General features: G+C 40.1%; 2 protein-coding genes across 2 annotated transcripts; one reads left to right on the top strand and one right to left on the bottom strand.

Annotated features, from left to right (window-relative positions):
* The first annotated feature begins 2,104 nt into the window (after window positions 1-2,104).
* Window positions 2,105-10,312, top strand: LOC147040132 (tetraspanin-8-like). Its single transcript, XM_085902451.1, has 11 exons — window positions 2,105-2,181; window positions 6,016-6,085; window positions 7,886-7,964; window positions 8,182-8,247; window positions 8,615-8,731; window positions 8,858-8,932; window positions 9,016-9,111; window positions 9,177-9,266; window positions 9,709-9,777; window positions 9,843-9,926; window positions 9,992-10,312. Exons 3-11 carry the CDS (start codon window positions 7,905-7,907, stop codon window positions 10,124-10,126), a joined length of 792 nt encoding a protein of 263 aa, XP_085758577.1. The 5' UTR covers window positions 2,105-2,181; window positions 6,016-6,085; window positions 7,886-7,904; the 3' UTR covers window positions 10,127-10,312.
* Window positions 10,313-10,438: 126 nt separating this feature from the next.
* Window positions 10,439-15,970, bottom strand: LOC147040131 (tetraspanin-8-like). Its single transcript, XM_085902450.1, has 9 exons — window positions 15,788-15,970; window positions 14,967-15,032; window positions 14,602-14,715; window positions 14,451-14,525; window positions 14,297-14,395; window positions 14,126-14,212; window positions 13,511-13,570; window positions 11,185-11,268; window positions 10,439-11,099 (listed from the first exon to the last, which is right to left on the bottom strand). Exons 1-9 carry the CDS (start codon window positions 15,968-15,970, stop codon window positions 10,995-10,997), a joined length of 873 nt encoding a protein of 290 aa, XP_085758576.1. The 3' UTR covers window positions 10,439-10,994.
* Window positions 15,971-16,143: the final 173 nt, after the last annotated feature.

The following is a 16,143-nucleotide window of genomic DNA, read 5'->3' as shown; positions in this document are numbered from 1 at the left end:
ATCTTTAAACTGCTTTGATAAAAACACAGCAGCAATGCCAAACCTTTTGTCTTTCCTGTAGCAAAACAAGATGTGTCATAGCACAACGTGACATTTAAATCCCGTTAAGTGCCGTGTAATGAGGCCGCCGTAGAGCACAGAGTGACTCAGGTGCCGGTGGAGTGGAGGGCTCCATTTATTGGCTTTATTCCGCACGTGTACTTAAAAAGCCACGGTAACACTTTAAATTACTCGCACGGAGCACCTCACTGTCAACCACCAGGGTATTGTTTGGTGGGATAAGCTAAGTGTAGGGACTCTGGAAACGACAGCGTTAATTCACCGGGGTTAACTAAAATGATCATCGTGAAGTAGAAAACAAAACGGTATGAGCTGGAAAGACACAGTGGGATATTATGTGTGTGCGTTTACAGAAAGCTGCCCGCTCTCAGCTGCCCATTACAACACTTCACGCCCTCTGAGCACGTGGGATACTTATGTGTACTCCGTTTATATTTAGCGTTTCTTTAGTCACAGGAAGCGGGGTGTCAAACTCATTTTTGTCACAGGCCAAATCGTTTCAGTTCAAATCCACAAAAACAGGTATGGTTTTGATCTTAAACAGGGTTGTAATTATTAAAGTAACTTGGAATCGAACTTAATTACCGTATTTTCCGGACTATTAAGACGCACCTAAAAACCTAAAATGTTCTCAAAAGCTGATAGTGCGCCTTATAGTCCAATGCGCCTTATATATGGACCAAATTCCTAAATTTAAACTGGCCTGAAGTATTGTGTCGTGAAATCAATCATAAGTGGCCCGCTGAAGACTATGAATCATGAATCCAAAAGACTATGGATCATTATTTTGTGATTATTAAGTAATTTGTTGTGTCTGAAGTCAAAATTAAAAAGATTAAATAGAGAAAGATTTGATTTGGATTAAAAATCTGACATGACGCATTAATGGTGCGCCTTATAGTCCGGTGCGCCTTATAGAAGGGCAAAGTTTTAAAATGGGCTATTCATTGAAGGTGCGCCTTATAGTCCGGTGCGCTTTATAGTCTGGAAAATACGGTACTTTTAATATTGAGTAATTAGTAACTAAGTGACTTTTTAAAGCATGTAATCAGTACAGTAACTAAGCTTACTTTGGCAACACTGCTAGCAAGGCCGCATGCTAACAAGGCCGCATTCTAACAAGGCCACATTCTAACAACGCCGCATGCTAACGTGACGATATAAAGACTCATATGAGCACACACTGAGTTGACGGGCAGGAAAAACACAATTAAATATTTAGTTCAGACGCTCCAATTGATCAGCAGAAGCCTGTTATCCGACTCATCTGCCTCCATGTCACCGAGTGGTGAGAGATCATAGACCGGTTGCACCCAACAGCGTCTTAATGAGCCAGTCAAGCAAAGGTAAGCCTGTGCATAACGTTGCATCAGGCGTCGCGAGCGACACTCGTGTTAGCGTGCTAAATTTAGTTTGGCGGATTTGCCGTGTTGCAGAGGTATGAAAGCTTTTCATCAGTTGGCAACGGGAAGCGCTTGCACAGCAAGAGGTGGAGGAAAAACTCTGTTCACTGTTAAAGAAAGCAATAATGTTTTTGTTTTTTTTAGGGTTGTAATAAACCAATTAAAAGTCATAACATTGCCACTTTGATTGACGATTGAGTTCATTTGGAATCCAAAATTGTCTCCTGGTGGCATGGGGAATGAATTTGTCACTTGAAATGAGATGAGTCCTTCTTATTTATGGAAGGAGATAATTGTCGAAACGACAATATCTGTTTCTTTGTTTTTGTAAAAAACATTTTTATGCCCAATTTAATTCAGACTGTGCTGAGTTTTACAGCTCGGCAGTTGCTACGCAACATAAAATTCAGTTCTCAAATCCGGTGATGATAAAATGTTTGCTTGACCTTTGAGTTCATTTTGAATTATGACTTGGAGTAATCAAAAAGCAGTTGATGTTTCATTTTATTTATTTAACAGCACTTGAAATTCTAATCTGAATTGCTTTCCAGTCTCATTCCATTCCACCTGTATCTGCCCCGCCCCTTCCTTGTGTCTCCACCAATCAGCTACCTCCTATATTCTATCCAGGTGTGCTTGTCTTCTGTTTGTCTTTGGCTCAACCGCCAACATACCGACTATGGAAATAATCTTCAGTGCCTCCATGTATCAATCAAAGGTAATCCATTTTTTTTTTTTTTTACTCGAAACTGCATGCCAACAATCTGGACAGTGTTTTTTTTTTCACAAAACGCTAATTTTGGTGTTGCACCCACTAACTAATTGTAGCCCACTGTTGATTCAAGAGAGGGCTCCAATTGAAGGAAAAGTGAATTACTGCTTTCAACAACCAGGCAAGATTGCTCCAGTCAATCACAGGGCAGTCGGTGACAACTGTTAAAAATTAAGTTGGGTCGTAAATTACTGATTGAATAAAAAAAAAAAAAAAAAAATTAAGGGCACTGGGCTGGATTTGATCAAGAGTTCTGTACTCTGCTGATTGTCAGTCTGTTCAATACCTCCACTTCAATCAGCATGTTGAAATTCTCAAGTGTGACCATTTACAAAGCGGAAATATTACCAATCGCAAAACCCAGATGCCGTACTAGTGGAACAACTTATTCAAAACCAAATTTTCACTGAACGACTGCAATTTATCACTTTTCCCGCAGACAAGAATAGCAATGTTCTATTTCACAATCTGGATGGGGGACGACAGACTAAAAAAAATAAAAAGATGCTATGGTTTATCCTCAAAGATAATCCCAAAATTGAATTTGTAAGAATCTATATTTCGCTCCAAGTTAAACCACTTAGGCAACACGCTAATTAGCTTAGTATGAGCAAACTGTGTGTCCTTGAATATCAGGCAGCATCTGATGATTCATTGCCTGATCACAACATATATTTGCAATATATTTGAGACAATTTCCAGCCATTATAGCACAAACGCTTTTTGTTCAGGCATCATTCGCACATCTTAACAATATCCGTCTGGCGGTGAAGCAAAACGCATCGTGCCTCTTATGTGCTGTGCGTTCTCTTTTATTATTATTATTACAGAAAGGCTGCAGGGACGTGAAGGACATCATCTATAAAGTGAAAAGAATTGACTGTTTATTTGAACAGGGACAACATATATTGAAATTCCCCCCCCCCCTATTGAGTTACATAACCAATTTCGATTTTGGATTCACCCTCAAAATGATCACGATTAATATCCTGTCAATATTCTACTTTGACATCTAAATTGTGTTCTTGATATCCACTGAAATGACAAGAAATGATCCATTTCGTTCTCATTCATCCTATTTTTCCCATTTTAATGTGTGAATAGAGACTCGCATGCCCTTCAGTAAAACTGATCTCGCAAAGTAATTTTTCTCATTAAACTCCTTTTCAACCGCCCAGTCAGGATTCATAAATCTCATCGCTCTATTAATCCACATGTAATTAAACAGGATTTCCGTTATTCTGCTCGGTGATTATCACCTGTGCTGCTAGCAAACGAATATTAACCAATATTTTGTCAACATTTAGACAACACCATTAAACATTTGAAAACTAATCACAGACTCTTGAACTTTAAAACTGAGTGAAATCTACAGAAGGCGCCAAATGTTTATTTGAGTCGACCTGGAAAGTCGAATTTTTCTTCAAAGTGTTATTTCCGAGCGGCGAAAGTATGTCAGCAGCCCCTTGGATGTTAAGAATGCCTCTCCGCTAGATTGCCGGTGTTTATCTGCTCAGACGGACTGGTGCCTGGAGGCGCTGCGGGCCTCTTTGTTTCATTAGCATCATTTGATTACCAACGTCTGAATGTATCACTGGCATCACATTCGCAGCTGAAGGCGCCGTCTGTGTTTGAGTGGGATGATAGTGGAAGGAATGTGACTCAGAGCCAGAGACTCGGGCGTACGCCTCATCCTCACGCCTATATCGGAATGGGGGAGTGGCAATTTTGGGGGTAGCTTAGCTTATGAGCTAATTCCAAAGCGGTTAAAACAAAAGGATCATAAAACATCAACTCCACGCACGTAGCATGTACATAATTGTGAAGTCATGCTACATAAATAACAATTCATAAATAATGAGCAAAGTGGCTCGTCAATGCTATTAGCTAGCATGCTAGTTTGAACAATGAACTCAGCTTTTGACAATATTAAAAAAGCGGGAAGAATTACATCACATTTTATATCTGCTTGCAAACCAGGCTGCTTTATTCTAAAAACTTGATGTGATTAACTCCGGATGATGTAAACATTTTTTTTTTTAAAGTACATGGCATACAAACACAGAATCAAGCATCCGATAAGTGTCGGGAGTTGCTTGGCAACAGGCGCAGAGGTGAAGCGCAGAGCTAAAATATTACAAAAACAGAAAACTTTGCCAAATAATCATGAACAATTCTTGTCAACTAACTGTAATGATTTTTTGAAGTACAGTTCAGTTATATTTAACTTTGAATACATTTAGGGGCACAGTAAGCCATTTCTGATTCCAATTTACTGCGAGGAACGTTAATGCTGATGTAATGCTAACGTTTTGACGTTAAAAAGTCGCTTTATTCACAACTCCGGGAAGCAGTCTTTATCTCGCTGCCATGGCGACTGTGGCGCATTCAAGTCGTCAACCTTTAGTTGAAGGTGCTCGATATTTTGTTCAACCGCGAAAGGCCGTCCTTGGTGGATTCGACTGAAAAGATTTCCGCCGCAGAAAACGTATTCTTTTCAACATTAGCGGGCCAATGAAAGCAAGTCCTTTGAGTCCCTCCCCATCGCCAAGGCTAGCTTTTATCAAGTCGGACAATTTGAAGGAGCAGTCGGTCGGTAGAGCAGGATGAGATGACATCAAACAAGCATTGTCAAATCAGCCGCCAAATTTTTAACCTGACGAAAGAAAGACATCAATTCTCGTTAGTTGTCATCGAAAAAGCATTCGCAAGATTGATGACCTCATTTGTCAAGCTGGATATTGTCATTTTCATAAATTCCATTGTGCTTGGCACATCAGAATCAAAAGTTTTTGATATCCAAATGATCTTCTCTATTTGAATAATGTGACACATGATCCTGTTGTTTTCCGATTTCCACGCACTGTATCAGTTTCATGAAAGTCGCCCACTCCACAAAATATATATATTTTTTTCACCCCGCTATCTTTTTTTGTATTACTGTGTAATGAGGACTCATTCTTTCCAGCCAAATGGTTTGTTGGGCCTTTCCCTCCATTTGCCCTTCAAACACCATTCATCCTTGCGGCGCCATGGCAACAAGGAACACTCACGACAAAGCAACGACCGATATGAAAAAGGTTTTGTGAGATAGAATTGAAGGAAATGTGAAGGATTTTTGATTCAAACGTATCACTTCAATCAGGTCACTTTATCATTTTTGTATACGTATTTTTTTTTTCCATGACTGTCATACAGATCAAACTTGACTTTAACTTCATATAAAATGCAACTCATTTGATCAATTAAATTGTAACTGTAAACTGGTGAATAAAAATCCCAATCGAAGAGAAATTAGAGTTGCCCGCCACATCTCAAATTCAAAAATATAAACCCAGTTTAGACTGTATCTACAGTTAGAACCCTCAAAATAATCTTAAAAAAAGTTTTTAAATTGAAAAATATGTTTGTTTTATTTTATTGTAAATTAATTAAAAAAATCTTAAACATCAGTTTTAAAAATGCATTTTAAAACTAAATATCGACAAAAATGTTATCAATTTTGTGTTAAGCGGGGTTGTCAACATTTAACTTAAACTTGTAATCTAAATGAGTAATTTATTATTTCATGTAATCAGGACAGGAGACGTAAACTATTATTTCTGGAGTGATTCTACTGACACCTAGCGGTAATAACAGCACACTGCAATAAAAGATTTATTTTCATCAGCAGCGATCAAACAAACCACCAAACATTCTGGAAAACTAACTAACGACGGACTAATCTTTGGAAATATTATCCTGATTTTTTATTTATTTTCATTTCCTTACATTTAACAGCGGGAACAAAACGACGAAGATGAACATCTGGTTGAAAAGGAGTTTCATCATGATGACAAGCTTGATGATGGTGAGTTCTTTTTTTATTATTGTAATATCCGTGGTTAAATATTTAAAAAACGAATTCAACAATGATTCAATTAAAATGTATCGCGCATAAAATCGTTCATTTGATGTTAAGTAAGTACAGACATTAATGGCTGTGATTCTTTGTCATACCGCCAGAGGGAGCCCGCATATCACTTACTTGAGAATCATCACAACTGCCAAACTATTTTTCTTAAACATGTCCGATTGGAATCGATAGGAAGGTTTATTCTTTCCTTCATAGCTTTCTTTCTCTTTCTTTTTTTTTCCTTTTTTCCTTCCTTTCTCTCTCTTTTTGTCTCTCTCTCTCGGTTGGTTGGCGCACAGCAGACGGCTTCCATGTTGTGCAACTTGGCCTTCTGTCAGGTTTACTGTCGCCGGGCTGATTTTTCATCTGCGCCACGAGTGCTGTGGCAAATGTTTTGACACTTAAAGAGTCTCGGCAGGCACCCGCGACAATCATAACCTGTCATGTTTACCCGTCCACTTCCTCTGCGTTGTCTTCCTGTCCACGCTGACCTGGAGAATAATGTAAACGTTTGTAGCTTTAATACGTGACAGAAAATAGCAAGAGCTCCCTTTGTGATGATTTAGGGGGGGGGGCAAGCTTGCCAAGCATGTGGAAATCTGGCCCCGGTTGTTTATGTAAACGTGACGCGTGAAGGAATAAACGCAAGGTGACGTATTGCACAGATGGTTTCCTGCTCTCAGCGTGACCCCCAGAGGTCGGTCCAGTTGAAGCTTGGAAACATGCGGTGCCTTTGTTTTGTTTTTTCATTCGTTCATTTATTTTCACGTAATTCAGGAGTGGACAAGAGTTGTGTGAAAGTGAACTGCAAAAAAATGAGCACAAGGAACTGCTGTAGGTCACAGCTCGCACCTTGACATTCGCACAAATGGATCTCAGTCTGAAGTGTCACAAAAGCAATAAAAAGATTAGCAAGTGGGTTCAATGATCTGTTCAAAGGCTCATTTCCTCTTTTTCTCTGCTTTTTGGTCAGAAACCTGTGTCCCCCCCCCCCTTCTTAGCTCCACCAGTGTCCAGCTATTTTAGTAACAATGTGTTTTATTGAGGGGGGGGGGGGGGGCTGGAATGAATCAATGGAATTTCCTAAATATTATTCTCAGTGGTTATTTGAAGCTTATCTTGACAGTCTGCATCCTTTTTGAAGGATGAAAGTGTAAGCAGGAATAAAACGCTTAGTTTTAGATTGGGATGTTTTTTGCAGTTCTAACCAAATCGCGAGTGTGTGTGGTGTCTGTGGGGGGATATCGCACCACCCCCAAGACAATGTGTGCTTTATTATGGCTGAGTGGGAACCAAGTTGCACCATTGCTTTGCTTTTTTTGTCCGTTCATCAGCAGGTTTTTATTCCTCCTTTTAGTCTTAAAGGCACCCTGCCAAAAGAGTTAAAAAAATTGCCTCTAAGCATTCCATAGTATGGGACACATCTGGATGAAGGCGCTGGGGAAGGAGTTCCCCCTCCTTACATCAAGAAGAAAAGAAAAAAAGTGCAATGGATGAACAATGTGCACATCTGTTGAGCTTTCTTCCCAACAATTCTTGGTTTCGCCCCCTCCATCCCCACCCCCAAGTTCAGTCCCCAATGCAGTCCTAATCCCGCCCTCCCCAGTTTCCTCTTCTCTCCAGCAGAACAGTTCAGAAGGAGGGAGGGGGGGCGAGCAAGATTTTTTTTTTTTTGCATTTTTGTTTTGCACATTTGTAAGCGTCACTGTTGAGAAGACGCCGTTACTCTTCTTTTTGTTTGTTTTAAAACTACAGGAAGATTCCAGGAGACAAAATGGGGAAAGTGAACATCTGGCTGAAAAGGAGTTTCATGATTGTCACAAGTTTGATGGCGGTGAGTGGTTTTTTTTTTTTTTTCTCCAATGCATGTTTCCACTTCATTTCCAGTTTTATTATGTAGCATGTTATTGCGTATTGAGGCTTGCCTGACAGATATTCAGAAAAAGACAATCTATTTGTAACAAACTGTTTAATAGTCATGTCGAAACTTGTAACGTGTCACATTGTGTGTTGTCACTGATCATTTTGTTAAATTATATTTTTCATCGCAGATGATCGGCGCGCTCATGTTAGCCGGAACCCTTTTCAGCCACGGACACTACCATCAGGATGAGCAGGTAACGCCCCCCCTAACTGCCAAATCTGGTTTATCTCTCCGGTAAAGTCATGCGTCACATAAAGACGAAAAGCAGACAAACTTAACTCTACTTAAATGTATCACTTTAAAAGCTTTATTGGAGGTCACGTGGATCAAAAGCTATCTACGGAAGGTTCAGCGATTTGGTAGCTTCGGTAATGTGTCTTTGTCTTATTTAAATTGTTTGGTGTCCCGCAAGGGTCAATGTTCAGCCCTTCATCATTTGTTATGTCCGTCATTTGTGAGGAGGAACAGAATGGTACAGCAAAACATGTAGACAGACAATAGAAATAGAAATATGGCTGATACTTCTGATCATAATAATGATGACTTTAACAAATCCACAGTTTGAGGATATGCTCGTGGGCATCAACACCATGTACGCTTTGTCCATCACTACCCTGATACTGCCCATCATCGGCTTATATGGTGCATCCAAAGAGAAGAGATGGGGGCTCATTGTGGTGGGTGAACACACACACACACACACACACACACACACACACACACACACACACACACACACACATTCATACATAGAGTTGGCAAAAAAAAAACGTGTCTTCCGACTTTTGTGTTGTGCATCTCAGTTCACAGTTGGAATGATCCTGGGCAGCCTGTTAGTGCTTTACATGACCATCCATGCGCTGATCGTGCGGCCCATGGTAATTCCCAGACATGTTTTCTTCACGTTCTTGTCAACTCTGATGAATTCCACCACAAGCAATCTGTGCGCTCTCATTTGTAGGTCATCAAGATCGTGTCCAAATTATACCTAAGCATGCAGCCGCTTAGCAACGCCAGTGAGATCGATTTGAATATCCTGCAGAAGACCCAAATAGAAGTGGGTGACAACAGCTGGCGTCAATACAAAATGGAAGACATCTTGCTCTTCTGTTTACTTTCTAGATGGAATGCTGTGGAGTGCAACAGGGCTACACGGAGTGGGGCTATAACATCTCCGAATCCTGCCTGTGCGATGACAGCTCGGCCAACTGCGTGAGTATGCAACAACAAATAAATAAATATTACATTAATTTATTTATTATTATTTAATTAATTAATTTGTAACCCCACTTTACATTTCATCGCTGCAGTTTACTCACTTGTACCCTCAATTTGCTAATAAAAAGCAACAGAGTTGAACAATTATTCCAAAAAGATGCTTCAAGATGTTTATTGGCATTCCCAATTAGAGTTTACTGTTAAACTAAAGATAAAACAAACACAGTTACACCCTCTATTAAATCACAATTTAGCTAGCTATCTTAATGCTAACATATGATACAAAACATGATAGCACTGAGCTCAATGTATTTACTGAGTAATACTGCCCTCTTGTGGCCAAAGACTGCACAGCAGAACATGTTCCAACTGTAAAATTCGTTACTTTCTTTTTAGTTATGTGAATCCAAGTTGTTTTTTTTTTTTTGTGTGACAGGTTGCCGCCCCCTCGAACAGCAGCCTATTCCAGCTCAAAGAGGACATGCCAGTCATGATTTATAAAGAGGTACAGGACACTTTTATTGAACATTCACTAATGTATATATAATATAATGTACTTGTGTGTTGCAGCCATGTCTACCAATTCTGATTTCACATATAAACTTGGCCATCAACATTATGGTGGGCGTCTCAATGGGCCTGACTTCACTTTGGGTATGGACCTTCTGGATGTTTGACAATTCTGAGCAAGGACTTGAAATGGTCTTGTATCTCCCCAGACGTTGTCGTGCGTGCTAAGCATCGCCATCTTGTGTCAGCTGAAAGAAAAAAAGGACACGCTGGTGGTGGCGTACAGTCGAGAAGCCAAAACGGGTAACTACGCCGTCCTCGCCGAGCCGGCGGAGCTCACCTGATGATCTGGACGCACCTGAAAAGTCACGTGTGTGAAATCAGTGCTTAACCTAACCAATGTTGTATCGTGTGCAATTGAATGCAAGCATGGGATTCCTCGATGGAATTCCGTAAGGATGTTTTTGCTGTGATGTTTCCATTATTGTTTGTGTCAAAGTTGAATTGTGCAATAAAATGATTGCATTTTTTTTGTTTTTTTTGCCCGTTGGTAAAAGGAATTGTTTTGTATGAAGGTTTTACTTGTTTATAGCTTTATTAATAAAACACAACGTAAAGCAACAATTCTTATATTTTATTTCCTCTATTTACAATCAAGTATATTACATAATTGATTCCATTACATATTCATTGGACACAGTTTGAAAAAAAACAAATGCATCAAGTTACACACATTTTGCCCTTCAAATAAAATGAATGAAATAAATAATAATAAAAAAAGCTTTACGACTCCATAAATGTGCTTTTGATACAAACTGAGGTTTCCAGTGTGTAAAATGTGTGGTAACATTCTCTGTCATTTCTGTTTTAATGCCATTCAAATCTGTCTGATTAAATAACAAACACTGTGCTCCATACATAAAGAAGTCGGTTATATACATTTCTATGATATATTAATACCTGCCTTTCCAGGTGTGTGGAAATGTTATTCCCCCCCCAGTGCATGCTGGGATAGTATGCTGGTTAACGCCCACTAAGATAATCATACAGATCATAATTGTATTTGATAAATGTTTATAGGCAAAATGCAGATGGGTTATATATCTTGTTTACATGCATTTGAAGTAATATTCAAATGATGGCCTGATTATTAATGGTATACAGCATATTGTGTTGTACATGTGCAAATTGAACAGATTCGCCGTGCGATGACTAGAAGGCACCGGGGACGTATCGATTGGAATGGAGCAGGGCCATGAACTCCTGTTTGCGCTTCATCTGCACCATCAGCTTTAGGCTCATCACTAGAAGAACCGCCTTGTGAAATAAAAATGTGCATATTATTGATTGGATAAGGGAGCAAAGTGATTGAGAAAAAAATAAATAAAAAATAGAGACCTACCCAGAAAACCCCACTTCCAAATTTAATCCCCATGGCCAATGAAAATGCTCGCTTCAATGCCGAGACATAGATTGGAAGGCAAGCCTGTAGATTTGACACAATAATAAATATACATTAAAATATAAATATAAAAACGCATGGACATTACTTATTTATTTTCTCATTTATTTTTTTTACCTTATGTAGTGTACCTAATGAAGTGTCTAGTGACGTCAGAGATCAGTTAAGCTTTGACCCAGATTTTTCCCGAATAAAGTGACCTGTTATTAGGTACACCTGAAAGTGGTGGTGTACCTAATGAAGTGTCCGAGTGACGTCACAGATCAACCAGCCAATCAGAAAGTGGGGGGTTGTTCGGGTGTGGCACTTTTCACTTTCTGTTAAACTTTGACCATGATTTTTCCCTAATGAAGTGGCCTGTGGTGTACCTAATGGAGTGTCCGTGAGTGACGTCACAGATCAACCAGCCAATCAGGAGGTGGGGGTGAGGGCGGGCGGGGCATTTTTCACTTTCAGTTAAGCTTTGACCCTGATTTTTCCCTAATGAAATGGCCTGTGGTGTACCTAATGGAGTGTCCGTGAGTGACGTCACAGATCAACCAGCCAATCAGGAGGTGGGGGTGAGGGCGGGTGGGGCACTTTTCACTTTCAGTTAAGCTTTGACCCTGATTTTTCCCTAATGAAGTGGCCAGTGATTAGGTACACCTGAAAGTGGTGGTGTACCTAATGAAGTGTCCGAGTGACGTCACAGATGAACCAGCCAATCAGAAAGTGGGGGGTTGTTCGGGTGTGGCACTTTTCACTTTCTGTTAAACTTTGACCATGATTTTTCCCTAATGAAGTGGCCTGTTATTAGGTACACCTGAAAGTAGTGGCTCCTGATTGGCTGGTGAAAAGTGCCCCACCCGCCCTCACCCCCACCTCCTGATTGGCTGGTTGATCTGTGACGTCACTCGGACACTTTATTAGGTACACCACCACTTTCAGGTGTACCTAATAACAGGCCACTTCATTAGGGAAAAATCAGGGTCAAAGCTTAAATGAAACTGAAAAGTGCCCCGCCCGCCCTCACCCCCACCTCCTGATTGGCTGGTTGATCTGTGACGTCACTCACGGACACTCCATTAGGTACACCACAGGCCACTTCATTAGGGAAAAATCAGGGTCAAACCTTAACTGAAAGTGAAAAATGCCCCACCCGCCCTCACCCCCACCTCCTGATTGGCTGGTTGATCTGTGACGTCATTCGGACACTTCAATAGGTACACCACTACTTTCAGGTGTACCTAATAATAGACCACTTCATTAGGGAAAAATCACGGTCAAAGGTTAACTGAAAGTGAAAAGTGCCCCACCCGCCCTCACCCCCACCTCCTGATTGGCTGGTTCATCTGTGACGTCACTTGGACACTTTATTAGGTACACCACTACTTTCAGGTGTACCTTATAACAGGCCACTTCATTAGGGAAAAATCACGGTCAAAGGTTAACTGAAAGTGAAAAGTGCCCCACCCGCCCTCACCCCCACCTCCTGATTGGCTGGTTGATCTGTGACGTCACTTGGACACTTTATTAGGTACACCACTACTTTCAGGTGTACCTTATAACAGGCCACTTCATTAGGGAAAAATCAGGGTCAAACCTTAACTGAAAGTGAAAAGTGCCCCACCCGCCCTCACCCCCACCTCCTGATTGGCTGGTTGATCTGTGACGTCATTCAGACACTTCAATAGGTACACCACTACTTTCAGGTGTACCTTATAACAGGCCACTTCATTAGGGAAAAATCAGGGTCAAAGCTTAACTGAAACTGAAAAGTGCCCCACCCGCCCTCACCCCCACCTCCTGATTGGCTGGTTGATCAGTGACGTTATTCGGACACTTCATTAGGTACACCACTACTTTCAGGTGTACCCTTATAACAGGCCACTTCATTAGGGAAGAATCATGATCAAAGTCACACTAAATGCCGCTAAAAAAATGATTATCTGCTTTAACGAGCAGAAAAACAGCTCTGTGCAATATGGGTGTGTGCAATTGGATGTCTTTTTTTTAACAATAATATGGGGGTGTTACATGTCACCTGTTTGTGTATGTTCTTTTGTGTGGTTTTTAGTTTGTATAGACTTTTAGCTTGTATTTTTTATCTTTTTTATTTTTTGCACTGATGGTTGGCACTTTTAAATTTTGTTGTACATGTGACAATGACAATAAAGATCTATTCTAACTGAAAAACGCCACACTGTTTGATTTTTGACGTCAGTCATGGTCACACGACATAATACATAAATATACTTGTACTTTTTTTTTTTCTTTTTTTTTTTACCTCTTGATAGACATATTGGTTCTTTGGAGCCCCTAGAGTTGCGCTGCCTCGCAGTCGTATCTGTTAAGCAAAAAAAAAAAAAAAAAAAAATAGTATAACAATCCTCTCAAAAACCGATAGAGAGCGCTGTTACGCAACCAAAGAAAAACAAGAACTGAAAAGGTTTTTTATTCTTCAATTGTCTAATCCTTGATTACATACTTGTTGTGTTTTCAATTCTAAAATATAATAGAATTGTAAAATATTCAGATGAATATCAACTGACTGACTTATTGTGTATTCTTCATACGACCACCCTAACATTTGCTAAATATATATATATTTTAAAGAAGTTGTAAAATATTTACCTTGTTGAATACATTAAAAAGTATGTCATTTTCTTGAGTTAGATTAGATAATTAGATTATTTTCTTGTTGTCGACTGTATTTGATTCAATTTTTAAAAATAAAGACAGCAGCCAATGCATTTTTTTTATTTCATTCCTTGATCATTTTTGCTTGGATAAAAAATATTCTAATCACCTCATCCTTTGACAAAAATTTACATTTTCTTTTATTTTGCAGGCCTGCAAACTATTCAATATGTCGTGTACTGTATCTTAAAGTGATACTCACACATTTTCCTGGCGACTGACAATGACAGGAAGCAGGGATGGCTGTGCCCCAGTCTTTGTAGCCTTCAATGACCCCACAGCATTTAAACTGGTGATCACACACATAACACACAATACGATCAATCTATTTATAGAAATGTAAACCTACTGCATTATTAATGAATGGGCTTACATGTGCTTGAATACTATGAAGTAATGTCCTGTTGACTTTGCTGGTGGTACTCAGAGGCATCATGGACAGCAACTTGGACTCCTCTCTCGCTACCCCTTTCTAAAAAGAGCCTCTTAAGGTCGATTGAAAACAAAACCGTGCGTGCATAGTCTACCTCGTAAATGTCCTGGTAGCTTAACGCTGTTTTGACGATGATCGTTTGACTGGCTGCTGCCATCCCGGCTGCAAACTGGAAACGTCACACGATTGGAATAAAAAGTCTACACACCCCTGTTTGATCATGTTATACAGAATATTTGAATTACCAGAATCAAACACCACCTCTTCCCCATGCAGGCTCCGAATACGCCGAGCACGGACAGCAGCAGGCAGGCAATCTCCAGGATGTACAAAATCACCACGGACACGTTGGACACCAGCTTAGAAGACAAATAATGTTGAAATTTATACGTACTAGCGAATACTAGTGACATCAACAAATTAAAAATGACACTACATAATATAAAAACATGAGTTGAGTGGTGGTTAATCAAGGCTGTAAAAAAGGGGAGGGTGGGGTGAAAGGTCAGGGTCACATGTACAGGGCGTGATGATAATTTATTGTCTCGCTCAAGGACACGCCAGCGGAAAAGAGATGCTCGCCACAACGGTAACACTTTAGGAGTCCCACCTGACCCGCTTGCAGGAGGTCCCGATGGCCCACCGCCGTCATGATCAGCATGAAGAAGCACAGAGCCTTGGAGGAGGTAAACGACATGGTCTGCTTGGTTCAGGGTTATTTTTTTTAAAGGCTTCAATAATTCATCCAATCAACAACATTCTATTTATCAGTTATTCAGTTCAATTTGGAGACTTTAATTAACCTAACATATGTTTTTTTTTATTATAACACAAATTTTTTTCATTTTACAATATGTACCAGTGATTCTCAAAGTGAGGGCCCCCTCTAGTGGTAAGTGGTAGATCACTGCCTCTGTTAACTTCAGCAGCATTAAACTTTTTCTCCATGCATCTGCATTTAAGATTTAAGAAAATATATATTTTTTAACTTGTTTAATTTAGTTATTTTTTTTATTAATTAGTTCACAACACATTTTCAACGTTTTATTATTTCACATAAATGGTTCCAAGGCTGTAATCTTTAATTATGGTTTCAAATGCCTAATGTTATGCTGAATTTTGGCCTATTGTATGGGCCAAAAGTAGATAAAACATTTATGAAATTATGTATAAATATGTAATACATGCATTCTCACTTTGAAATATCAGACACGCTTGGATGTTGTTTTGGCCTCCACAACATTCATCTTAAAAAACGTGCATTCTGATGGATGGCTTCCACGTGACGTCATCTGGCATTTATTCCAGTCAAAACCCGCAAATGTCAACAATCCCCTCAAAATGATAGCAGGACTATGCACAAGGCCTTTTTTTTTCTTTCTTTTTTTTTGCACAAGTTGCCTCAATTCATCCGGGCGGCGATGCACCTACCATGTTGACAGCGCAGGCGAATATGAACGGCCTCTTCAGGCTCGTTTTATCCGCCACCACGACCACCGCGTTCCGCTGCATGTCACCGCCGCAGACCCCCAGCTTTGACAACGCCCTAAAAGCACACGGGAGAAGGAGAACGGGCAAAGAGGCGTGCTGGTGATGTTTCGAACGTAACGGCATCCGAAAGCGTGCGGGGACGTCACTGGGGCGATGCGCTGGATGTTGCTGCGTTCAGGGACACTAGTAATTCTTGGAATCGTTGGGATGACGTTACATGTGATGTAACCGAGAAGTGCAGTGCTAGTCATAACTTGAATTTGAACTATAAGAAGAAAAAACGGCAACGGTAATAA

Source organism: Syngnathus leptorhynchus, chromosome 21 (assembly GCF_054491065.1).
Source record: "Syngnathus leptorhynchus isolate UIUO chromosome 21, UIUO_Slep, whole genome shotgun sequence".
Lineage (NCBI taxonomy): Eukaryota > Metazoa > Chordata > Actinopteri > Syngnathiformes > Syngnathidae > Syngnathus > Syngnathus leptorhynchus.
This window is presented reverse-complemented; position numbering and strand designations above follow the sequence as displayed.